The 19220-nt window shown below is 36.5% G+C and overlaps 1 protein-coding gene across 1 annotated transcript in view; it reads right to left on the bottom strand.

Moving 5' to 3' along the window:
* The window catches only part of THUMPD2 (THUMP domain containing 2), a 42772-nt gene extending 29310 nt beyond the window's left edge, over positions 1-13462 (bottom strand). Inside the window, exons 1-5 of the mRNA XM_012653814.1 lie at positions 13300-13462; positions 5965-6100; positions 3990-4399; positions 3285-3362; positions 847-899 (exon numbers count right to left, since the gene is read on the bottom strand). Coding sequence (XP_012509268.1) covers positions 847-899; positions 3285-3362; positions 3990-4399; positions 5965-6100; positions 13300-13425 — 803 coding nt within the window. The 5' untranslated portion in view covers positions 13426-13462. The remainder of the gene's footprint in view (positions 1-846; positions 900-3284; positions 3363-3989; positions 4400-5964; positions 6101-13299) is intronic.
* Between the last annotated feature and the right edge of the window lie 5758 nt (positions 13463-19220).

The following is a 19220-nucleotide window of genomic DNA, read 5'->3' as shown; positions in this document are numbered from 1 at the left end:
TAGCTCACCATTAGATAAAAGCTACTATAATACTCGTAAGCATTTTTTTAAACATCCTGATTTGGCCTTACATACACATAAATGTGAGCTTAAGCAAATGCAGTATTCCCATAGGACCTTTATGATCTTAAAACATTCCATGCCTAGAATCACCTAGAAAAAGGGTATCTAAATGACTTTATATTATGTAAGCAGGGTTATGCATATAAAATATTTTGAAGATGCCCATAATATATGCATGCTCCCGAGAAACTGAAAATCACTCCTTTCATCCAACCAGCTCTTTCTCCCCAAAGCATCTAGAAAAAGTACTCGTTGCACAATAAGAGTTCAATAAATATTTCTGAATAAAGAAACAAATTATTTGCATTTATTATTTAGTACTCTGCATGTCTGAATATTTTAAAAACTAGTAATAACCTCTCCACAATAAAAGAATAATGGCAATGAAATGTGGAGAATGCTCAAGGTGAACTTAAAGAATTGTGCCACATTTTCTATGTTAATTAAAATTGCAAGATGCCAACGGACTAAAAATCCTCGCTTAAATATGGGCCTGTGAATATCATTTAATAGAAATAATTAGATATAATTTTCAGTACTAATCATGTAACTAATGGATTACTGTGATCAAATATTTCACAGCTCTAACTGCTTAGTTCAAGTCATATCTACTAAGCTTCATGAAAATACTTTACTGGCTTAAGAAAAGAACTCCACTCAAATGCTTTGCTGTGAACTTCCTCTGCTATATCAATGTTTCATACTATAAATAAAAAGCATAAAGTTCTTAATTTTACAAACTCTCCTAAGGGACAAACCTGAAGCTTAGAATACAATCTCTACCTGAACACAGGAATCCCCACCACAGAGTAAATGTCATTTAGATGTACAAAGATCTGAAAGAACAAACACAGAAGTTAGAACAGAACAAGAAAATGCGTTACTAAAGTATTGACAATTTGAAAATTTCCATTTTGAACTTTTATGACCTATATTTTAATAAGAAATTCCAAGGTCTTATTTGTCATATCTGGAAAAATGTTCCATAATCTTTTTTTCACAAGTAGAGGTGAGCTAAATTTTAATTACATTTCATAGAACAATTCTGAGGTAAATTTGGTATAGAAGTTACATGGAGAATCGTGTTACAAACAACTCAAGATCAACTTTCTCCCCAGAGATTCTTTAAATTGTCATAACTGGATCAGGCTTTTCAGCATTTTGGGTTAGAGAAGATTTCCTAAATCTACCCTGATTCTAACCTCAAACAAGACTCAGGCCACACGGGGCTATCATAGGCTACTTTCAGGGTAACAGAAAACCAACCTTCTTTAGGCCAAATACATGGGAGCAAGAGTATCCTTTTCTCTCTCTACTGTCTGTAGGTGAGCTTTTGCCTCTCTTCATTTCCTTTCTTCTGTTAGGACATGAAGAGGATTTAAATGTCTTGAGTTATAATTAGTAGCTCACAAAATTTTAAAAGTTAGAATCTTTCTTATTTTTGTAGTCTAATAAGGTTTACAAAATATTCAAAATATTGTTTTAAACCTCAAGACCATTTAATCCCTAGTACTTTCACCCCAAAATTATTTTTAATATAATTATTCCCATATTAATACATTTTCATCAAGAAAAGAATTATCTGAAGTGACTCCATTTGGCCAATTTAATTCCACAATCAAAAATGATACATCATAGCTAAACTTTCTAATTTTATATATATTTTAGCAAATTTATTAGAATTATATTTATAATTTATAGTAAAGATACACTTATAATCAAATGTTATCAAAAATAGCTTCTCACTATAAATTTTTTTCCTATCAATTTGCAGAACAAAATTTGTTAAGATTTGATTCTTCTGTCAATTTTTGGTCACAAATTTTACCATATGTGATTTTAGTGTTGTCAATTTTGTGTTGATTTCTACCAATAATAGCTATTATTAATTGCATTAAATGGCTGATAGGAATTGAATTTGCTATATTTATTTGTGAGCTAATCTATGGGAAAACTAATTCTGAGACAGACGGACTCAGGGGAGATGGGAGAAAGATATTCTCACATTGAAACATTCTTAGGGTCAAGATATTTAGCAGGACAAGCAATTAAAAATATACACTGGGTATTACTTTTTAAAAGTGAAAATCAGATAAAAGGAAATTTAAAAACTAAGCAACGCAAAATATTCTGATTTGGCTAGCTATTACTCCATCTAAAACTACTTAACAAGTAAATTTAAAAATAGTGTAACCTGGGTTATGCTACTGAATTTGGAGGACTTAGCCCTCTGAATGATAGTAATGAATGGGTTTACCCTAAATCACTATTTCTTGCTTTATATCCAGGAACATTTGAAGGTTGAAGTATGAAGTTCGAGCCTGGTCGATGATCTTGAAGAAAGTGTAGAGTAAGGAGGGTATAGAGTTGAGGCTCCTAAGCCTGCTTCTTTCTTTGAGTAGGATTGGGTTTTAGACAAAATAACAACTTAATTTTCTGTTTCCATTATTTTTCTTTGCACATTAACAGGTTTTAGGCATTGATGCTGATGAACTCTATATGCTAATATAGATTATCATGGACTCTAGGTTTGCTAGCTAAAGCAGATGTTGATAGCTTTTAACCAGGGTTCTCATTATTTTGAAAGTAATATAGACCTTGAGATTCATAACTCTCCATATCTGAAATTCATCCCGTGAGTTATATAGTCAAATTATGACTCCTTTTTCCATTAATAATTCCAATTAATGTGCCTTTAGGCATATATATTGTATAATCTATGCTAGGGTTTCTCCAACCACAGGAAAAAAAAAGAAAAGGAATAGTATAGCCTTATTAATTTTGAAAATATAGAAAAAAAGCCTATAATCTCATAACCTTAACACAGCCACTATTAACATACTATTGGATTTTGTGCAGGCCTTATTTTTAACATCAGCTAGATGTTAAAAGAGACTTATTAAACAGACTTGTATGATTTATAGAGATTGTAGAGAGCATCTCTGTAACCTCATAACAAATGTTTTTTTTCTTCAACTGTGACCAAATAACTCCATTCAAAAAGTCTTTTTTTTGGAGTTTGGATGTTTTCACAGTGAAAACTACTAGCAAAATTATCTGCACCATTCTGCTGGAGACAATAAACTGCTGGATCCATGTAGACATGCTGTGTAAAACTCTAAAACTATAAAGTAAAACTGAAAAGTACAATAATAATAATAGATGACACTGTCTTTAAAGATTAGGTTACAAGTATATAAAATAAAACAAATATTCATTACCTCTAAATTTGGATTCCTCAAATCTGCTTTCCATCCAAACTGTTTCATAAGAGCAATTCCAATTACTTTTCCTACCTCCTGGAAAAGTAGCAAGTTAAAAGATAAGAACACCAAAAATAAAAAATTTTAAGTTTTAATGTAAGCAAAAACAGAGTAGCCTACAGGAAAATCAAGTCAGACTATCTGATGGTAATTTAGGGTTCTGACATTAAAACATTATGCAAAAGCATCTTCTATCAAGGCAATAAGGCTGCATTTTACCTGCCCCACCCCCAACTGTTTGTGGCATTCACTCCTCCCTAGATTGTTGAGACCTCACGTGTACTTGTGTATTTGTAGTCTAGGTTCCAGTGACAATCCCATATAAAGGGCCTGGTGCAGAGTAGCCACCTAATTGAGCACAGAACTGAAGAGAAGCCGTAAAAGTTCAGGTTTGTGAAATCAGGATTTACAAATGCAAATGACATCTATGAGTTTAAGGAAACTTTCAGGCAGAAAGTAAAACAACGTTATTACATGGAATAGCATACCATTTCTCTTAAAATTAAACAGGAAAATGCATTTTTAAAGTAGCTAATAATATGAAAATAGGCCTAATTCTCTACCTGGTCTAAGTTATCTGTTCCGTTACAGGTTTGCATCTCATTTTAAATCCAAAGAATAATTCTTTTAAAAAACAGAACCCCACTTTTAATGTAAGCATACCTGTGCAGAAAACGCCTTTCCAACAGTTCCACTGCAGCGACAAGAAACTCTGAAAGTCAAGTTGCTCTGGTTATGAGTAATAGCTGCTTTCTCTGTATCATTCTGAAATTCCTCTTCTTGAAATTTTTCTCTTTTGGTGATAAAATCTCTTTGCTCCAGAGTTTCTTCTTCTATTTGTTTTTCCATCTGGTATTCCCTATTGTCCTCTATCTTTTGCAGCTGTTCTATTTTTAATTTCTTAGCAATGATGATTTCATTTTCTCCCACTTTTCTTTTTAGTGGGTTAGCATCTTTTTGAGAAAGTTTTTCCTTTTTTGCATCAAGTTCAAGAAGCTTTTTCCAAACTGAAATGGCATTCAACCAACTTCCTGGATCATTTATAAGTCTTTGCATTTCATTAAATATTTTTCCTAAATAAATAAAATCTCAGTTTATCCTATGTTGAAGCTTTAAAGATCATCTATTACATTCATCACTCCCAAATTCCATCACCTTTATTTCTTTAAAATCACTTTTATTAAGTTGTTATATGAATAATTTCACTTTCATTTGGAATTTACATTCCATTTGTCATAAGAATATTGTACAGAAAAAAGTTCATTCTTATACTGCAAATACAGTATCAAAATTGTGTTGAAATTTTTACAGAATTACCATATAATACTTAAACAAGGACATTTGTCCTATGATAATATATGAATCTCTTCAAAATATGCATAGACCTAAAGTGTATATCAATCTTTGAAATAATGATGATCTTACCTATAAAAATTAACTCTAAAAAAAAAAGAATAGGAGCCAGGTGTGGTGGCTCATGCCTATAATCTCAGCATTTTGGGAGGCCGAGGTGGGAAGATATTTGAGGCCAGAAGTTTCAGACCAACCTGGGCAACACAGTGCAATGCTGTCTCTAACAAAATAAAAATAAAAAATTAGCCATATGTGGTGATGCATGCCTGTGGTCCCAGCTACTCAGGAGGCTAAAGCAGGAGGATCACTTGAGCCCAGGAGTTTAAGGCTGCAGTGAGCTATGATGATGCCACCGTACTCCAGCCTGGGTGACAGAGCTAGATTGTGTCTCAAAAAAAAAAAAAAGAATTGTAAAACTCAGATACACACTCATTCATAACTTAGAGACTGCCAGCATGCTCAGCAAAATTTAGTATTTTCTTGATTAACAAGGGTCATCAAGATGATCCAAAAATTATTATTCTAGTTTCCTAAAGATATGTGTAGAATACCGGGAGAAATTATATTGACCCCAGAGTATAAGAGCTTGGGCTTTGCTTCAAAACAATTTTTTCTGCTTGGTCTTGATTTCATGCCAGTTGCATCTTTATTGAAATAGGTTATTACAGACTATATAATTACATGATCTCTTGTGCACAATGAGCAATCAAACCAAAGTTTAAGGCTGCTTTTATCAAGATCCTTAATTCATTTTAGCAGTATATTTATAAAATTAGGGAATGGACAAGAAATCTCTTATGCCCACTTTAGCTCTAATGTTTGATAAATGGATATAAGTTTATTGAAAACACTTAAGTTCCCAGAAATAGAAAATTTTACAATGTACTATTTTTCCAATTCCATCACTCAGCTAAAATTTAAAAGGTAACAGTTTGCACCAATTTACTATTAAAATAATGTATTTTGGGTTATTACATGTTTCTAAACTGAAATAAATGCAACTGACCATATATATCCCTAGAGAAGATGGCTGATCATATTCTCAAAGAAGAAATGTGATTTAGGACACTAAAATCTCTCAAGAAAGGCAGCAGGTTGCAAAGAGAAGAGACAGATTCTACTTCAATCAGGTGATGATATTCAGGAAATACAGAAAAATACATAATTAATCATCCCGCACATGTGACTGAATCTTAAAAATGTGAAATGGCTATATATTATTTATCAAGCAGAAAACTTGAGTACAATATATCATGTGGGTAAAAGGGACAGGCAAACATCATACCTTTTCTTACAGAAGAAATAGCAAGTGGAAACTCCTTTTTAATAAGTAAAAATAACCTTTCTGCAGATTTTAATTTCTTCAGCATATTCACATCAGAACAGGTGGTAAAAAAAACCTTTCCTGAAGTATATTCAACCTAGAGATAGAAAAACAGATTTTAATGTAGCCCAGTGTCAGTAAACACCATTTTCTTTTTCCCCCTGTATCAATTTAGTCACAGCATTTAGATTAACAATAAAAGGGACCATTCCTGAAGCATCTCTCGTTTGTCAGGCATTGTACCAGGCACTCTGAATACATATTTTTCCCCTTATCCTTATAACAATGCTCTAAGGTAAATTTTATCATCCTCATTTTACATAGTTGGAAACTGAGGATTAGACAGGTTAAATAATTTGTGTAAGTTTACACAGTGAACAGTTCTTTTGTTACGCTACATCTTGTAAAGTACACACATGTAAACATACAACACATTACTAGAAAAATAGAACACAAAATGCTCAATAATTATATAACCAAACCTCACGCATTATTTAAAAGTGGGCAAAAGAAAGGTATAATACATAGGACAACTTAGGTATCTAGACCAAGGTGGATATTTATTAAACATCTGCCTGTGGTCTACCAGGAAGCATAAATAATACATCCTGAATAACATAATATACACTGACATATGAATTAAAATATAAAATTTATAAGGCAATAACTTGAATTAAACCCAGAAGAAAACTAAAGTTTTAATATTATAATGCACTGACAAGCTGTAGATACAATCAATAGCACTGAATATGAAAACCAGCATTACTAAAAGACTTGGGGAAGAATCCTGTAAGATTTGGAAAGAGAGATTCCATAATGAATAACAAAAGGGGCAGATACAGAAGTGGGGATGAAAACCTGGCTGAAGTAAACTGTAAGTTAGCTTGGCAACATTTTCTGTATAATGCTGATCGATAGTGTCAGGCGGATGGATGATGTAGTTTAGGCTAGCTTGATAAATGGTCATAAAATTTTGAATACTGCAGGGGTAATGGCCAACCATTATAGACATTTGATGAAAACTATGAAAGCACTGAATTAGCGGGCAGAAAAAGTCACTTTGGAAGAGGCATAAAAGACTGAGTGTAGAATGTGATGCTAGAGGGAGAAATAGGTTACTGAGGTAGAAATGAGACATGTGGCTGTAGGAATTGGATGATGGGTAGAAGATAAATGTATCAAACAGAAACAGGCTTTGGAGACAGGATGGATATGTGATAAAAATCAGGGAAGAAAGGAAAATGAAAAAAAACTCATAAGGAGCCTAAAGTGGTGTGACAAATGGTACCCAATACCAATGGGATCTGAAATCTTCCAGGGTCAACCCAACCCTCTTAAGTTCACAATGGATGTGGATTGTTTTGGGTTTCTTTTTTTAGCAGTGTCATGGGATGACTGACATGGTTCTAAGTTATCTCCTAATACTAAGGCACCAGGGAATTTGGGGTATCCTATGTGTTTAGGCAGCTACCATTCATGGGAACCTGAACTCCAAGGGATTTTTGGTTTGTTTTGGATCTGACATGGTCTAATTAAACTCTTGAGATGGTAATTTCTGGAGTTATCACTCCAGGTTGATGAAGGAGAATCTCTGCCGAGGAAGCCCCAGGCTGGCACCAATGAAAATCCAAATAGTATTAATAATAGCTTAGGTACCAACAATATAGTTGACCAAGACAGATGGAGGAACTGATGATGACATCATGGGAGGAAGTGGGAAAGGAGAAGAGTGATTTGGAATCAATATTTAAGGGGTTAGTGAGGTAACCAAAACAAGAACTTCTGGTTTCTAGAATTTATTTCTTTTTATATAGGTAGTATTTTTCCCAATTCAAGTATATACCTCAGAATGCTCAGAAATTGAAAACAAAGTTGTAAAAAGTAAATTCTTAAAAATTCAGATTCTGTTACCTGATATACAGAACATATCTGATATTAAAGCCATCACAAAACAATTGAACAGACATGAAATACCTTGCCAAGATCCTTGGGGGACTGAACAAAATATTTTACTGAAAATGTATGGTTTTAAGTTTCAAGTCCTATAAACAAGTAAACTGATACAAACATCTAGACCAGTGATTTTAATCTAAGAAGTTAATGATCTAGATATTAATTTATAGTTACTTAATTGTACAATGATCTTTTCTTACTTATTCGAACATCAAGGCAAGCATTTATACAATAAGCTTTCTTTAAAACTCTGTTTTGCTAGGGAGGCAGATTTAAAGAAAAAATGACTATCACATTAATTAAGAGGACCTGAAAAGTTTAATTTATTTAGGGCTTCAAATCATAAGAACAGGGTGTGTTATTGCACTAAAATGCCAAATACATTCTCAAGACCAAAAGCAGTAACATTATTCCCTTTTAAGAATTGACATAAGATCTACATTCTTTTTAGAAGTAATAAGAATGTAATCAGAAGTACAGCAGGTCCTGGAATTAAGTTGTTTTGTTCAACGTTGTTATGCCCAATGATGAGAAAAAAAGTTGATTCCCGTCAAGGCCACTATCTGGGTAGAGTTTACAACTTCTCCCCATGTCTGCACGGGTTTTCTCTGGGTCCTCCGGTTTCCTTCCACATCCTAAAGATGTCCATGTTCGGTGAATCGTTGTGTCTAAACGATGCTGGTCTGAGTGTGAGTGTGCTCCGCTATGGGATGGCATCCTGTCCAGGGCTGGTCCCCACCGTGTACCCTGAGCTGTAGGACAGGCTCCGGTTACCTACAACCCTGCACTGGAATAAGTGGGTAAATAATTAACTTGTTATAAAGTCAGTTTTCAAGAATCTATTGATGACATTAAGTGAGGACTTAACTGTAGTTTACTAAATTGTAAAATATAGTTGTCACTGTGAGAATCAAATAATCATATATGTGAATGCACTTAAATGGTTTTACCCTTTGTGTAGATAGGTATTATATATCTTAAAGCAGTACGGAGTACAATTTTTCGTGCTTATGATTTCAAAAACTGAAGATAGTATTTCCTTTTTTTCTTCAGTTTATTGTTTATAATTGATCATATTCAATTATAATACTTAGGGAGAAATGTGGCATTTTAGAATTTTTATCCTAATGTTACTTGAAAATTTATTTGTATATACAATCTGTTTTTTCCATTCAGAATTAAATTATAACCAAGTATCTAAAACCAGCTGGTTTTATGTCTAACACTCCCAAAGATGAAATAACAGCCTTTATTAAAGTAAAAAAAGCTCTATTATCTGCTAGCATATCTAAGCAGTTAGCATTTTTTCTTTTCTTTTGAAATTCATAGATTCAAGTTTAACACAAAGATTAAAAGTTTAAATCTATGCAACAATGTATGGCAATATAGGGAGGTATCAAAGTTCTACTAATTCTACAGGTACCACTTAGTTTCAGAAGTAATTTGAAAGAGCAAATTGATGAGTTAAGGTGGTGTTTGAGTTTGTTTTGCTTCATTTTAGAAGAGGGAATTCAAAAATATGTCTTATTTAATTTTTTAAAAGGGCATTCAATCTAAAGGGAATGCAGAGAATCCTGAAAAAGGCAACCTTACGTAATCATCCCATTAAATGAAAATAACTATGAAATAACTGATCATCTGTTTAGCTCAACCTCACTATCCCCTACCATCCTGACACCATTGAAAAAGAATTAGGTGGTCTACTCAGGACTTGGCTTCATAATAGCCTTTGAAGTGTGGGTTTATAAAGACCCATGAATCAATTGACAGGACCTTTCTGGTAAGGTGGCATTAGAGACACCTCCACTAATTCAATTTTATCTTAAAAATAACTGTTTTCACTGTAAGTCTTACAATAAATAACAGTATTTAATTAAAAGCTTAAAAGCTGTTATAAAGTAAAGCTTAATTTTTCCCAATATATTTATTTCTTCAAAGTAGTCTAAGTAAATATGTGTGCATATATGTAAATTAAAAATTCAAATATATCCGGGAACCTATAAAGAAGTTTGCACCCCCACTGGGGGTGGGGTTGGGGGAATCAAACTTGAATCTGAACAAGCTGTAGACATAACTTACAGGATTCCAATTTGCAGGAAATACAGAGGATAGAGGAACATGTAAAACTACATCATGGAGATGCAACTGGCAACATCTACACCAAGGAGAACTCAATGAGTGCTGTCCAGCAACTTCCTGTGCTGATGGAAATGTTCTATAACTTGTGCTGTACCAGCATGTGTGGCTTCTGAGCCCTTGAAACATGACTAATGTGTCTGAGCAAGTGAATTCTTACTTTAATTAATTTTAATTTAAATAGCCACTGTGGCCAGCAGTTACACCCTATTGGACAGTACAGTCATAGACCAGAGGTCAGAAAACTAGTAAAACTAGGCCTAGTAAGCTAAGACCGGCTTTTATATTTTTAAAGGTATGTAAAAACAACAACAAAGAATATGTAACAGAAACCATATGTGACTCATAAAGCCTAAACTATTTACTATCTGGTGACCCCTGCTCTAGACTATGGGATCATTAACATACAAATTGCAAGGAGAAAACAAGAGAGAAAGATGGAGTGGAAATCTATAGATTAAGTGACTTAAAAGAATATCAGCCAATCACAATGTGTGGGCCTTACTTGAATTCTGATTGAAATACATAAACTTAAAAATAAAAGTGACATTGTGAGACACGCTGAAATTTGAACACTGACTAGACACTTGATAAGGAATTATTTTTAGATGTGAAAATGATATTGTGGCTTACATTTTTGGGAGCCCTTATATGTATTATCTCTTTTATATCATACTACATACACGATGCTATAAAAAAGAGTCCTCATATTTTAGAGAGATGTAGGAAAATATTTACAGATGAAATGATTTATGTGATTTGCTTCAAAATAACATGGGATGGGGAGTGGAAGGAAGTATAAATGGTACAGATTTTACCATGAGTTGATCCTTGCTGCAGCTAGTTGGTAAGTATATAGGATTCATCACATCATTCTGCTTACTTTTGTGTATGTGAGAAATTCTCTATGATAAAAAGCTAAAAAGAATACACAGGAAATTTTGCAAGCTGTATGTTGGAAGTACCACCCATATCAGAGTCAACTGGGAGGAGAGAGTGTTCATGTTAAAATGGAAACACCTGGGCTTAGCACCAGCCCTACCAAAAGGAAGCCTTTTGGGGCTGGCACCCAGAAATACACATTTCCAACAGGCTCCCCGGTGATTCTTATGTTTATTAAAATTGGAAAAACACTGATTAAGACAGAGTGATTACTTTCTAAAAGTAAACAATCATTTCTGAATTAATTTGTTTTGTAAATTCAGATTTCAGAATACTAATGTCCTTGAAATGAACCAAAGTTTCTAACAGACTCTTGCGTCATTGCAAGAATGTTTTAAGTAGTCCTGTGCAACTCACTCAAACATTGAGTACTGACTATTTGCCAGGCACCATGCTACCTGTGCTATTTATCTTTATTTCAAGGATTGCATTAATCCTTTAAAGTATTTATATTATCATCTCTATTTTACATCCAAGGAAAGTGAAGCTCAGAAATTTGAGTAATTTGCCATAAGTTACAAATCTATTAAAGGAAGATAAAATATTTGAACACAGGTCTTTTGATTATAAAACCCACACACACTCTTTATCATCGTGTTACAGAGTTAACCTACATCTATCGTTGCAGGGCAGTTTCCCATGGTAATTTGGCCTAATGGTTAAGCACATGGGCTTTGAAGCTAGACAGACTGAGATACAAGTCCCAGTTCTACCACTTATCACCAGCTTTCTATTTCTTTGTAAAATGGAGGTAAAGTCTTTTGAGGATTAAATCATAACATGTACATAAAGTGTCTTACGTTTTAAGTGCTTAGTAAATGTTAGTTGCTATCATTATTATTTCGGGATTGCCTTAACTTTGAGAGTTCACTTTATATTAGAGCAACTGGGATGGAATTTCAGAGGTTATTTATTCAGATTCCATTCCCAGGCACATCTATCATTAAAACATACAAAAACAGAATATGGAAATTCCTAAATTTCTTGGCATTTAATTAATCTCATTGTCAAGAAGTTTTTCCCTATACTTAATTAACTTTCCTGTTGGTAATTAAAGTTTCCCATCTCATTTTGTCTTTAGAAACGATGGAGAACAAGCAGAAAGGGTCAGTCTTCTTTTCTAATAGTTCTACATACACAGATTGGGTCAAGCGTTCTTTTTTCATGCCAAGCACTCTAAGTTAACATCAAGAAAAAACAAACAACACCCATCCCCACCCCCACAAAAAAAAAAAAAAAAAACCAATTGCAGCATCACCGGTGGTTTGAACATGATTACATACTAATGCTTGTTACAAAGACAGCCTGGGTTAGAATCCTAGCTTTGCCATTTCCTAGTTGCATGGCTTGAATAAACTATTGGACTTACCTGTGCTTCATTTTCCTCATCTGTTGAATGAGGAACACCCATCTCATAGGGTTGTTGTGAAGATTACAACAGCAAGTAAAAACCAGGGTTAGGACCTAAGAACATGTGCCTGACGCCTATTAAATACTTAATAAACGTCAGCAGTTATTGTTATATATTGTTGCTTTTTTAGATTAGCTACACTCAATACACTATTAAACTCTGTGACCCAAAACACAAACGGCAGGTAGTCTAATAAGACTGACATTGTTCATGACTCCCACCTGTCACTGCAGAAACTCACATACACCCCATCAAGGTACTTTTTCTATTACATCTTTCTCCTCTGCTTTCAAGAAACCAGCTCGCAAGTACTAAAACCTACACTGATGTTTAAAATCTTGTTTATTTCATGGAAATTAAAAACAGATAACTATGAGGCCTGCAAGAGTATATTACTTTGGCTACTATTTGCTGCGTGTTTCAAGTGTACTTTACATACCCTATGTCATTTGATCCTTACAACAATCCTATGAGGTAAATACAATCATTGTCAAGAAACTCTTAAGAGTCAAGTAACCGAACTTCAAGATGATGTCTGCATTCAAAGGAGGAAGGAAGGATTCTAACTCCAACAGTTCGAAATGCAGGCACTATAATTGTAAGTACTTTATTTTAAAGAATCCAGGAAACAACCTGCCTCAACACTTCTCTTTTTAAAACTTTAGCCGTGACAGCCGTGCGGTAACCGCATTTGATACGTAGGCAAAGACACGGCCTGCGGTTCCTCGCGGCGGTCACTGCAGGACTCGCCGGTCCGAGCCAGAGGGCGGCGCCGTCGCTGGGTCATCCCGGGCCGGGAGCGGCGCTCGCTCGCTCTGCCGGGTCCGCCCGTCCTCCCCGGGAGGCCGACTCACCTGCGTGGCCGCCAGCCGCGCCCGCACCTCGCGCATCAGGAACGGCTCCAGGCCGCGGCCCGCGGTGCAGAAGTACCGGGCGCCCGCGCCAGGTCCCGGCCCAGGTTCTCCTGGCGGCGCCGACATGGCGGCTCAGGCGCGGCCCCGCGGCTCCGGGTCACGTGGCCTCGGGCGCGCGCGGCGCGCTCCCGCGTTCCCAGGGGCGGTGCGCAGGGGCGGGCGGTGCCAAAGGCGAGCGTGGGAGGGAGAGTCTGGGGTCGGGTCAGCCGGGAGCGGACCCCGTGGGTCTCCTTGGTTAACTGCCTGGAACCTCCTTGATTAGGCATCTGGAGTTGTTTAGAATCACAGGTGGAAGGGCTATAATTGGTCGTTTCGTCCACCTGCCTTATTTTTTTCAGATTGAGGAAATTGATGCCCAGAGAGGCCAAGAGACAGACAGTGAGTTAGCACAGCTGAGGCTGCAGCCTAGGATTCTCGAAGTATTAATATAATGAACTTTCCTCCATCCCTCCTAACTTTCTCTTCACCTCGCCTTCATCCCTCCCCACTCCTGTGCTTATAGAAGGAGTCCTGCTCTGTCTTCAGCAAGAATTGGGCCAAACCTGTGAATTCCCAGGACCAAGAGCAGAATTTCTTGTTTTCCAACAGAATGTCTTTGTGTTCACAAAACAGTTCACATTTCTTGCACTGCTTAACCATCAAGGAAATGAATGGACATACCATCTAGTTTTGTCCACCTGATTTGAGTGGCTCCCCTAACAGTATTACTTGGGAAGAATGGAATCTGTATTACAAAATGAACAGCATTAAATTAGGTCTATTATATATATATATATATATATATATATATAAAATCAGACATAAAAATTATTACATGAATGTGTCTCTTTGGCAAGTGCCTCCCATGTGCTTTACAGTGAGATACCAAGGTGAATAACTGACACTCCCTCACCTCCTCCCAATGACCCTATACCACCACCCCATGGCATGATCTACTGGAATGGTATTGTAAAAATTCTTCATGGAGTCATGTAACACAAACTTTTCAAAGGTCCGATTTTAATATTTCTCAGACTCTTCCATTTCGGTGAATTCTTTTCTTCACCTCCAGTCTTATGTCTTTTTCTTGGGTATGGCCATAGTTCATCCCAACTTCTCTATACTTTGGGATTATGACTTTCAAGTCTGTCTGGGGAGGACCATGAAACCTCCTTAGTACCCAAGGTGGTAAATACGCAGATACAGCACATCCCATTCAGTTCAACAACCTACTGAACACCTTCTCTCTGCCAGTCACCACACCGAGTCAGTCTTGAGGATTCAACGATGAATAAGCAAGGATCTGGACTTGAAGGACTTAGAGGATGGTGAAGGTGACTTCCTGAGAACATACCAGGGAATCTGCGACAGCACCGACAAAAAGGGCAGGGAGAACTTCCTGGAGAAAATCACTTCCGAGCCAAGCGTTGAAGGATGTGGAAAAGGGAGCAGCAGCAGGTGCAGACGTCTGAGATGATGTTATGGAGGTGAGGGACAGGAAGGCCATGATGGCAGTTAGGTGTTATTCCAGCATAAATTAAATGAGTTGATGAGTAGATAGAGATACAGGTAGAGAGGGGGGTAGGCACCGGGTTATGTGAGTGCTGCCCAAGGCAAATGAAAAACTGACCTAAATGACCTCTCTAGCCTAGCGCTGGACAGCAGTGTGCTCTCCTGGACAAACCACAGCTGAGCTCTCTGCAGTTTGCAGAGCCAGTCTTCCTCTTGCATTCCCCCCTGCCCTCCTTCTGAGGTCTTCCCCCCTCCAGGAGCCTTTGGCCAGCAATATCAAGGTGTACTCTTGTTCCAGCTGAGGGGGGTGTCATGTGCATTTGTTCGCTTTTGGATCCTGCTGCAGCATGTCACCTCCACCAACACCCTTCAAAACATGTGTGATGAGATGGAAGAGGTGGAGTTCTGACTCTTTAGGGAGAAAATAGTTTTCTGGGAGGAGAGTTGCCTGGAGTTCTCTCCCCTATTATTCAAATACTCTTTCTTCTATCATTTCTTCTCATTAAAAAAAAGTCTCTACTGAAAAACAACCATGGATCCCTATAGATGAATTTAGCCTATCCAGCTGCAATTTGCTGTTTGAATATGATGTATTCAATGTGTAGGAAACTGGAAGTTTGCAGGAACAATTTTGGAACAGACAGACTTTTAAGTGGGGGTGTTTTAAGAATTGAGGACAAGATCATTTGCTTCAAGATATTTCCCTGTTTTGGTGCCATTGGCAATTCATTTTTAGTTCTTAAAAGCATCTCATGTATATACTTAGATGTTAAAATGCAAATGCTTTAGATTATGAGATCCTCGTGGATGGGATGACGTCCTTCATCTGGGGATCTGTAGGGCGCACACTGGCTTGCACATGCTGCCCTGTTGGTCAATGTGTGCTGATAGAATATAACTAAACAAATGAGGCCTGACACACTAGGTCCCTCCCAGTCAGGAGGATTGCTACAACCCATCTACCAGCAGGGGCCTTGGTGAGCAGGATATCGAATAAGGATAAAGTAGTGAGGCCAATTACGTAGGGAAGTGAGGGCATTAGGGAGTAGGAGGACCCAAAGATAAACTTCTTCACAACCTTGCTTGCTACTTCTCTTCCTCACCATCTCCTCTATCCTCCCTACACACTTTATAAACAATGTTTCTTACCCAGGTTTGTTCCTCAGAATCGTGTGGGAAGTTTTTCAATGTCATGCTTGCCACCCCTCTTTCCTGTGTTCTGGTACAGTTGAGTGGGGTTGGTGACAAGCCTGGGTCTCTTCTCTGCAGAAGATGAAGAACCGTTGCTATTAATATATACCAACCAATTCAACTGCAGACTTTTCCAAAATGCCCACTTTTCCCTCCTCCCAGGCCTTTGCTTACTGTTCCCTTTGCCTGGCATGTTCTTCTCTTCCTTTCCTTTTTTTCCTTTGAGGCTAAGCTAGAATGCCACATCTTCTATGGTGCCCTTTCCTGCCTTTCTTGTACTCTTTTACTTGCATAATATTTTATACATTTATTATTTATCCATTAATAAATATTTACTGAGGACATGGCAATGTGTCAGTTAATATGACAAGGTCCTGGCCTTTGAAAAACCTCCTCTTTAATAATGGTGACAGGACTGGCTTGCTGAGAGAGACAAGTAAAGAATGACAGTACAATGTGATATATGGGAAAGAAAGGAAAGCACCTGGGCCTGGCATATATTATAGTAACCACTTAATGAATAAGTTTGAATAAATGAGCTTATTCGGAAGTTGAATGAGCCTTTGTCTTGTTTTTGGTTTCTCATTTCCTTTGGAGCATCTTTGCCTTATGAGGCCCACCTCCGCCAGGTAGAGCCTCTTTTGTAGCCAGGGTATAGTCTTGTGATCTGGACTTTACCAGTGAGACTCGCCTGGCACAGAAATGAGCAACTTGGGGGAACATGAATTCCCGAATTCCCAGAATTCACTTTACTTCCTGGGGTACCAGGAAGAGTGTCTGTCAGGGAAAGCCTCACTGGCAGGATAGAGCTCCTGAAGCAGAAGTAGCGCTGGGGTAGTATGGGCAGCCGTTAGTTTCTGGTCAGGCCAGTTTCTGAAAGCTTTGCCTCCAGGTTAGTTTTCCAGCCTGCCCAGCAATTGTTACACATTTTTATTTTTTTAAACAAACTCTCCTTTGCTTAATCAGTTGAAGTCAGCATCTATGTCTTACAACAAAGAACTTTGATTGTACATGTGCCCACTCTTTCTGGGTAGGAGCAGCTAACTTGGTTTGCTTCTCTCCTTGTGATTGTATCGGCCTGCATCTCTTCCCTCATTAGTTCGTAAGCACTGTGGAGGTATGATAAACTGCCCACACAACCCCACAGAGGAACCAGTGAAGAGTAGGATTTGATAAATTTTTTGGAGTTCAATCATGTTGTGGCATTGTGGTAAAACCACAGATACGTATGCACAAATCTGTCAGACACACATTCCAACCAAGTCAGCGCAGATTGTGAAAAAGACAATCGCCATATTTTTATGGCTACTACTGCAAGCATTTTGGGAAAAAGCTATTGATCACATAGTGATCATTTCCACCACTTACATACACACAATAATCACCTCGAGTGGTGCTCCTTTGAACATATAGTCAAAAAGGAAAAAATTCAGCAGAAAATTTGTTGCATGGTATATGCAAATACTATCTTTACATTATTTTCTAATTAGTGTTTCTATAGCTTTAATGTAGCATCAAAATTCAAAAGATACAATCTTTATGCTCTGTTCTAGAGAGACAATTCTTTTTTATATGTTATCTTGGCTTTAGTTATGCAGTGCATGAAATTATTTTGATGTATAAATACAGTCGACTATTTTCAGCACCTTTTCTTAAAAGTGTGCCATACATTTAATGTGTATTTTAAAACACTAGGCTATTTGATGTGATTTTATCTGTTTAAATATATTTTGAGCCCATAAAAGTATGTCTATATCTGATAGACCCTTACGATGCCCCAGTTGAAAGAGAATATAAAAGATATTTCTTTGAAACGTTTGTTGAATGAACAACTAAATCTGCAATTTTCATCAATTTACTTGAATGAACTATATTGCCTAAATAAAATAAAGCCATTTTCTTCTTGCAGTTATGTTCACCTCACTCAGACTGTTGTGTTAATATTCCTTTTCTCTTGCTGCATTTATGATTTTATTTACTATGAATTATTTTCCTTTACAGGTTTGCTATTATCTCTCTTTTTCTATTCCTTAGTCCAAAGGAAGCCCCAGAAATGTCCAAAACTAGCTAGGATACTCAAATTTTGTTATTTTGCCTTTTCATTTTTCTGTAAATCTTTTCCTTTTTAGTAGATGGTCATTTATTTTGTGTGTTTTCTTAGTGGTAATTGAAAAAAATAATTATCTTGAAACTCAAGCAGATGTGATCTGCAAATAAACAAAGCAACCAAGGAATAACTTGTATTTTCTCAAAAACACAGGTAGAGGTCCATTTTATTATAAATGGTATTTGGCAGAAGAGAATCTGAAGAGTTTGTTAGAATGTTGGCTTAATTCAGTCAACCTTTCTCCCATTGTTGGCATGAAGAGTTGAGAGTAGACTGTGGAATAAACAGACTTACTCAATATATATCCATCTTTTCCTATTTTTCTTTTTGTTGAACGGTTATAATTACTTGCTGCCCACAGACATTTTGCACTGTTTTGAAAAATAGATTTTAGTGCCATTGAAAAAATTCTCTCTGATACATGTCCACACACAAACAGGCTTATCTTCTAATACTTTCCTTTTAAAAAGTTTGAAATTTAATAATTATAATAAAAATATACTATTTATGTTTATACTTAGTGCTATAATTTTTTATAATGAGTATGAGTTCCTTGGCTAAACAGAAAAACAATACAGATGCAAAATAAAGGCATACAACCCGCGGAACCAGCTTAGGCAATCATTTTGTTCTTTCATAAAATACCTTCGGAATAGGACACAAAGCCTGAAATTATTTGATACCACTTGAGCTTCCAGATGGCAGACAGATAATGTTTGTATATTCAATCACTATATGTGTCTTTATTGCTGTGTCACTCTGATCAACTTAGATGATATAGATCTTCCACCTCATAAACTTCAAAATCTAAATGTAGCCAGGTTCAGAAAACTAATCTTTTTTTAAAAATTTTATTTATTTTTATTTCAGCATCTTATGGGAGTACAGATGTTTAGGTTACACATATTGCCTTTGCCCCACCAGAGTCAGAGCTTCAAGCGTGTCCATCCCCCAGACAGTGTGTACTGTACCCATTAGGTGTGTATATACCCATCCCTTCCTCCCCCCTTCATCTGCCCGACACCTGATGAATGTTACTACTATAGGTGCACATAAATGCTGATCAGTTAAT

Source organism: Propithecus coquereli, unplaced genomic scaffold (genome assembly GCF_000956105.1).
Source record: "Propithecus coquereli isolate 6110/MARCELLA unplaced genomic scaffold, Pcoq_1.0 Scaffold43, whole genome shotgun sequence".
NCBI classification, from domain to species: Eukaryota; Metazoa; Chordata; class Mammalia; order Primates; family Indriidae; genus Propithecus; species Propithecus coquereli.
Note: the sequence above shows the minus strand (reverse complement) of the source record. Positions and strands in the feature narration are given on the sequence as shown.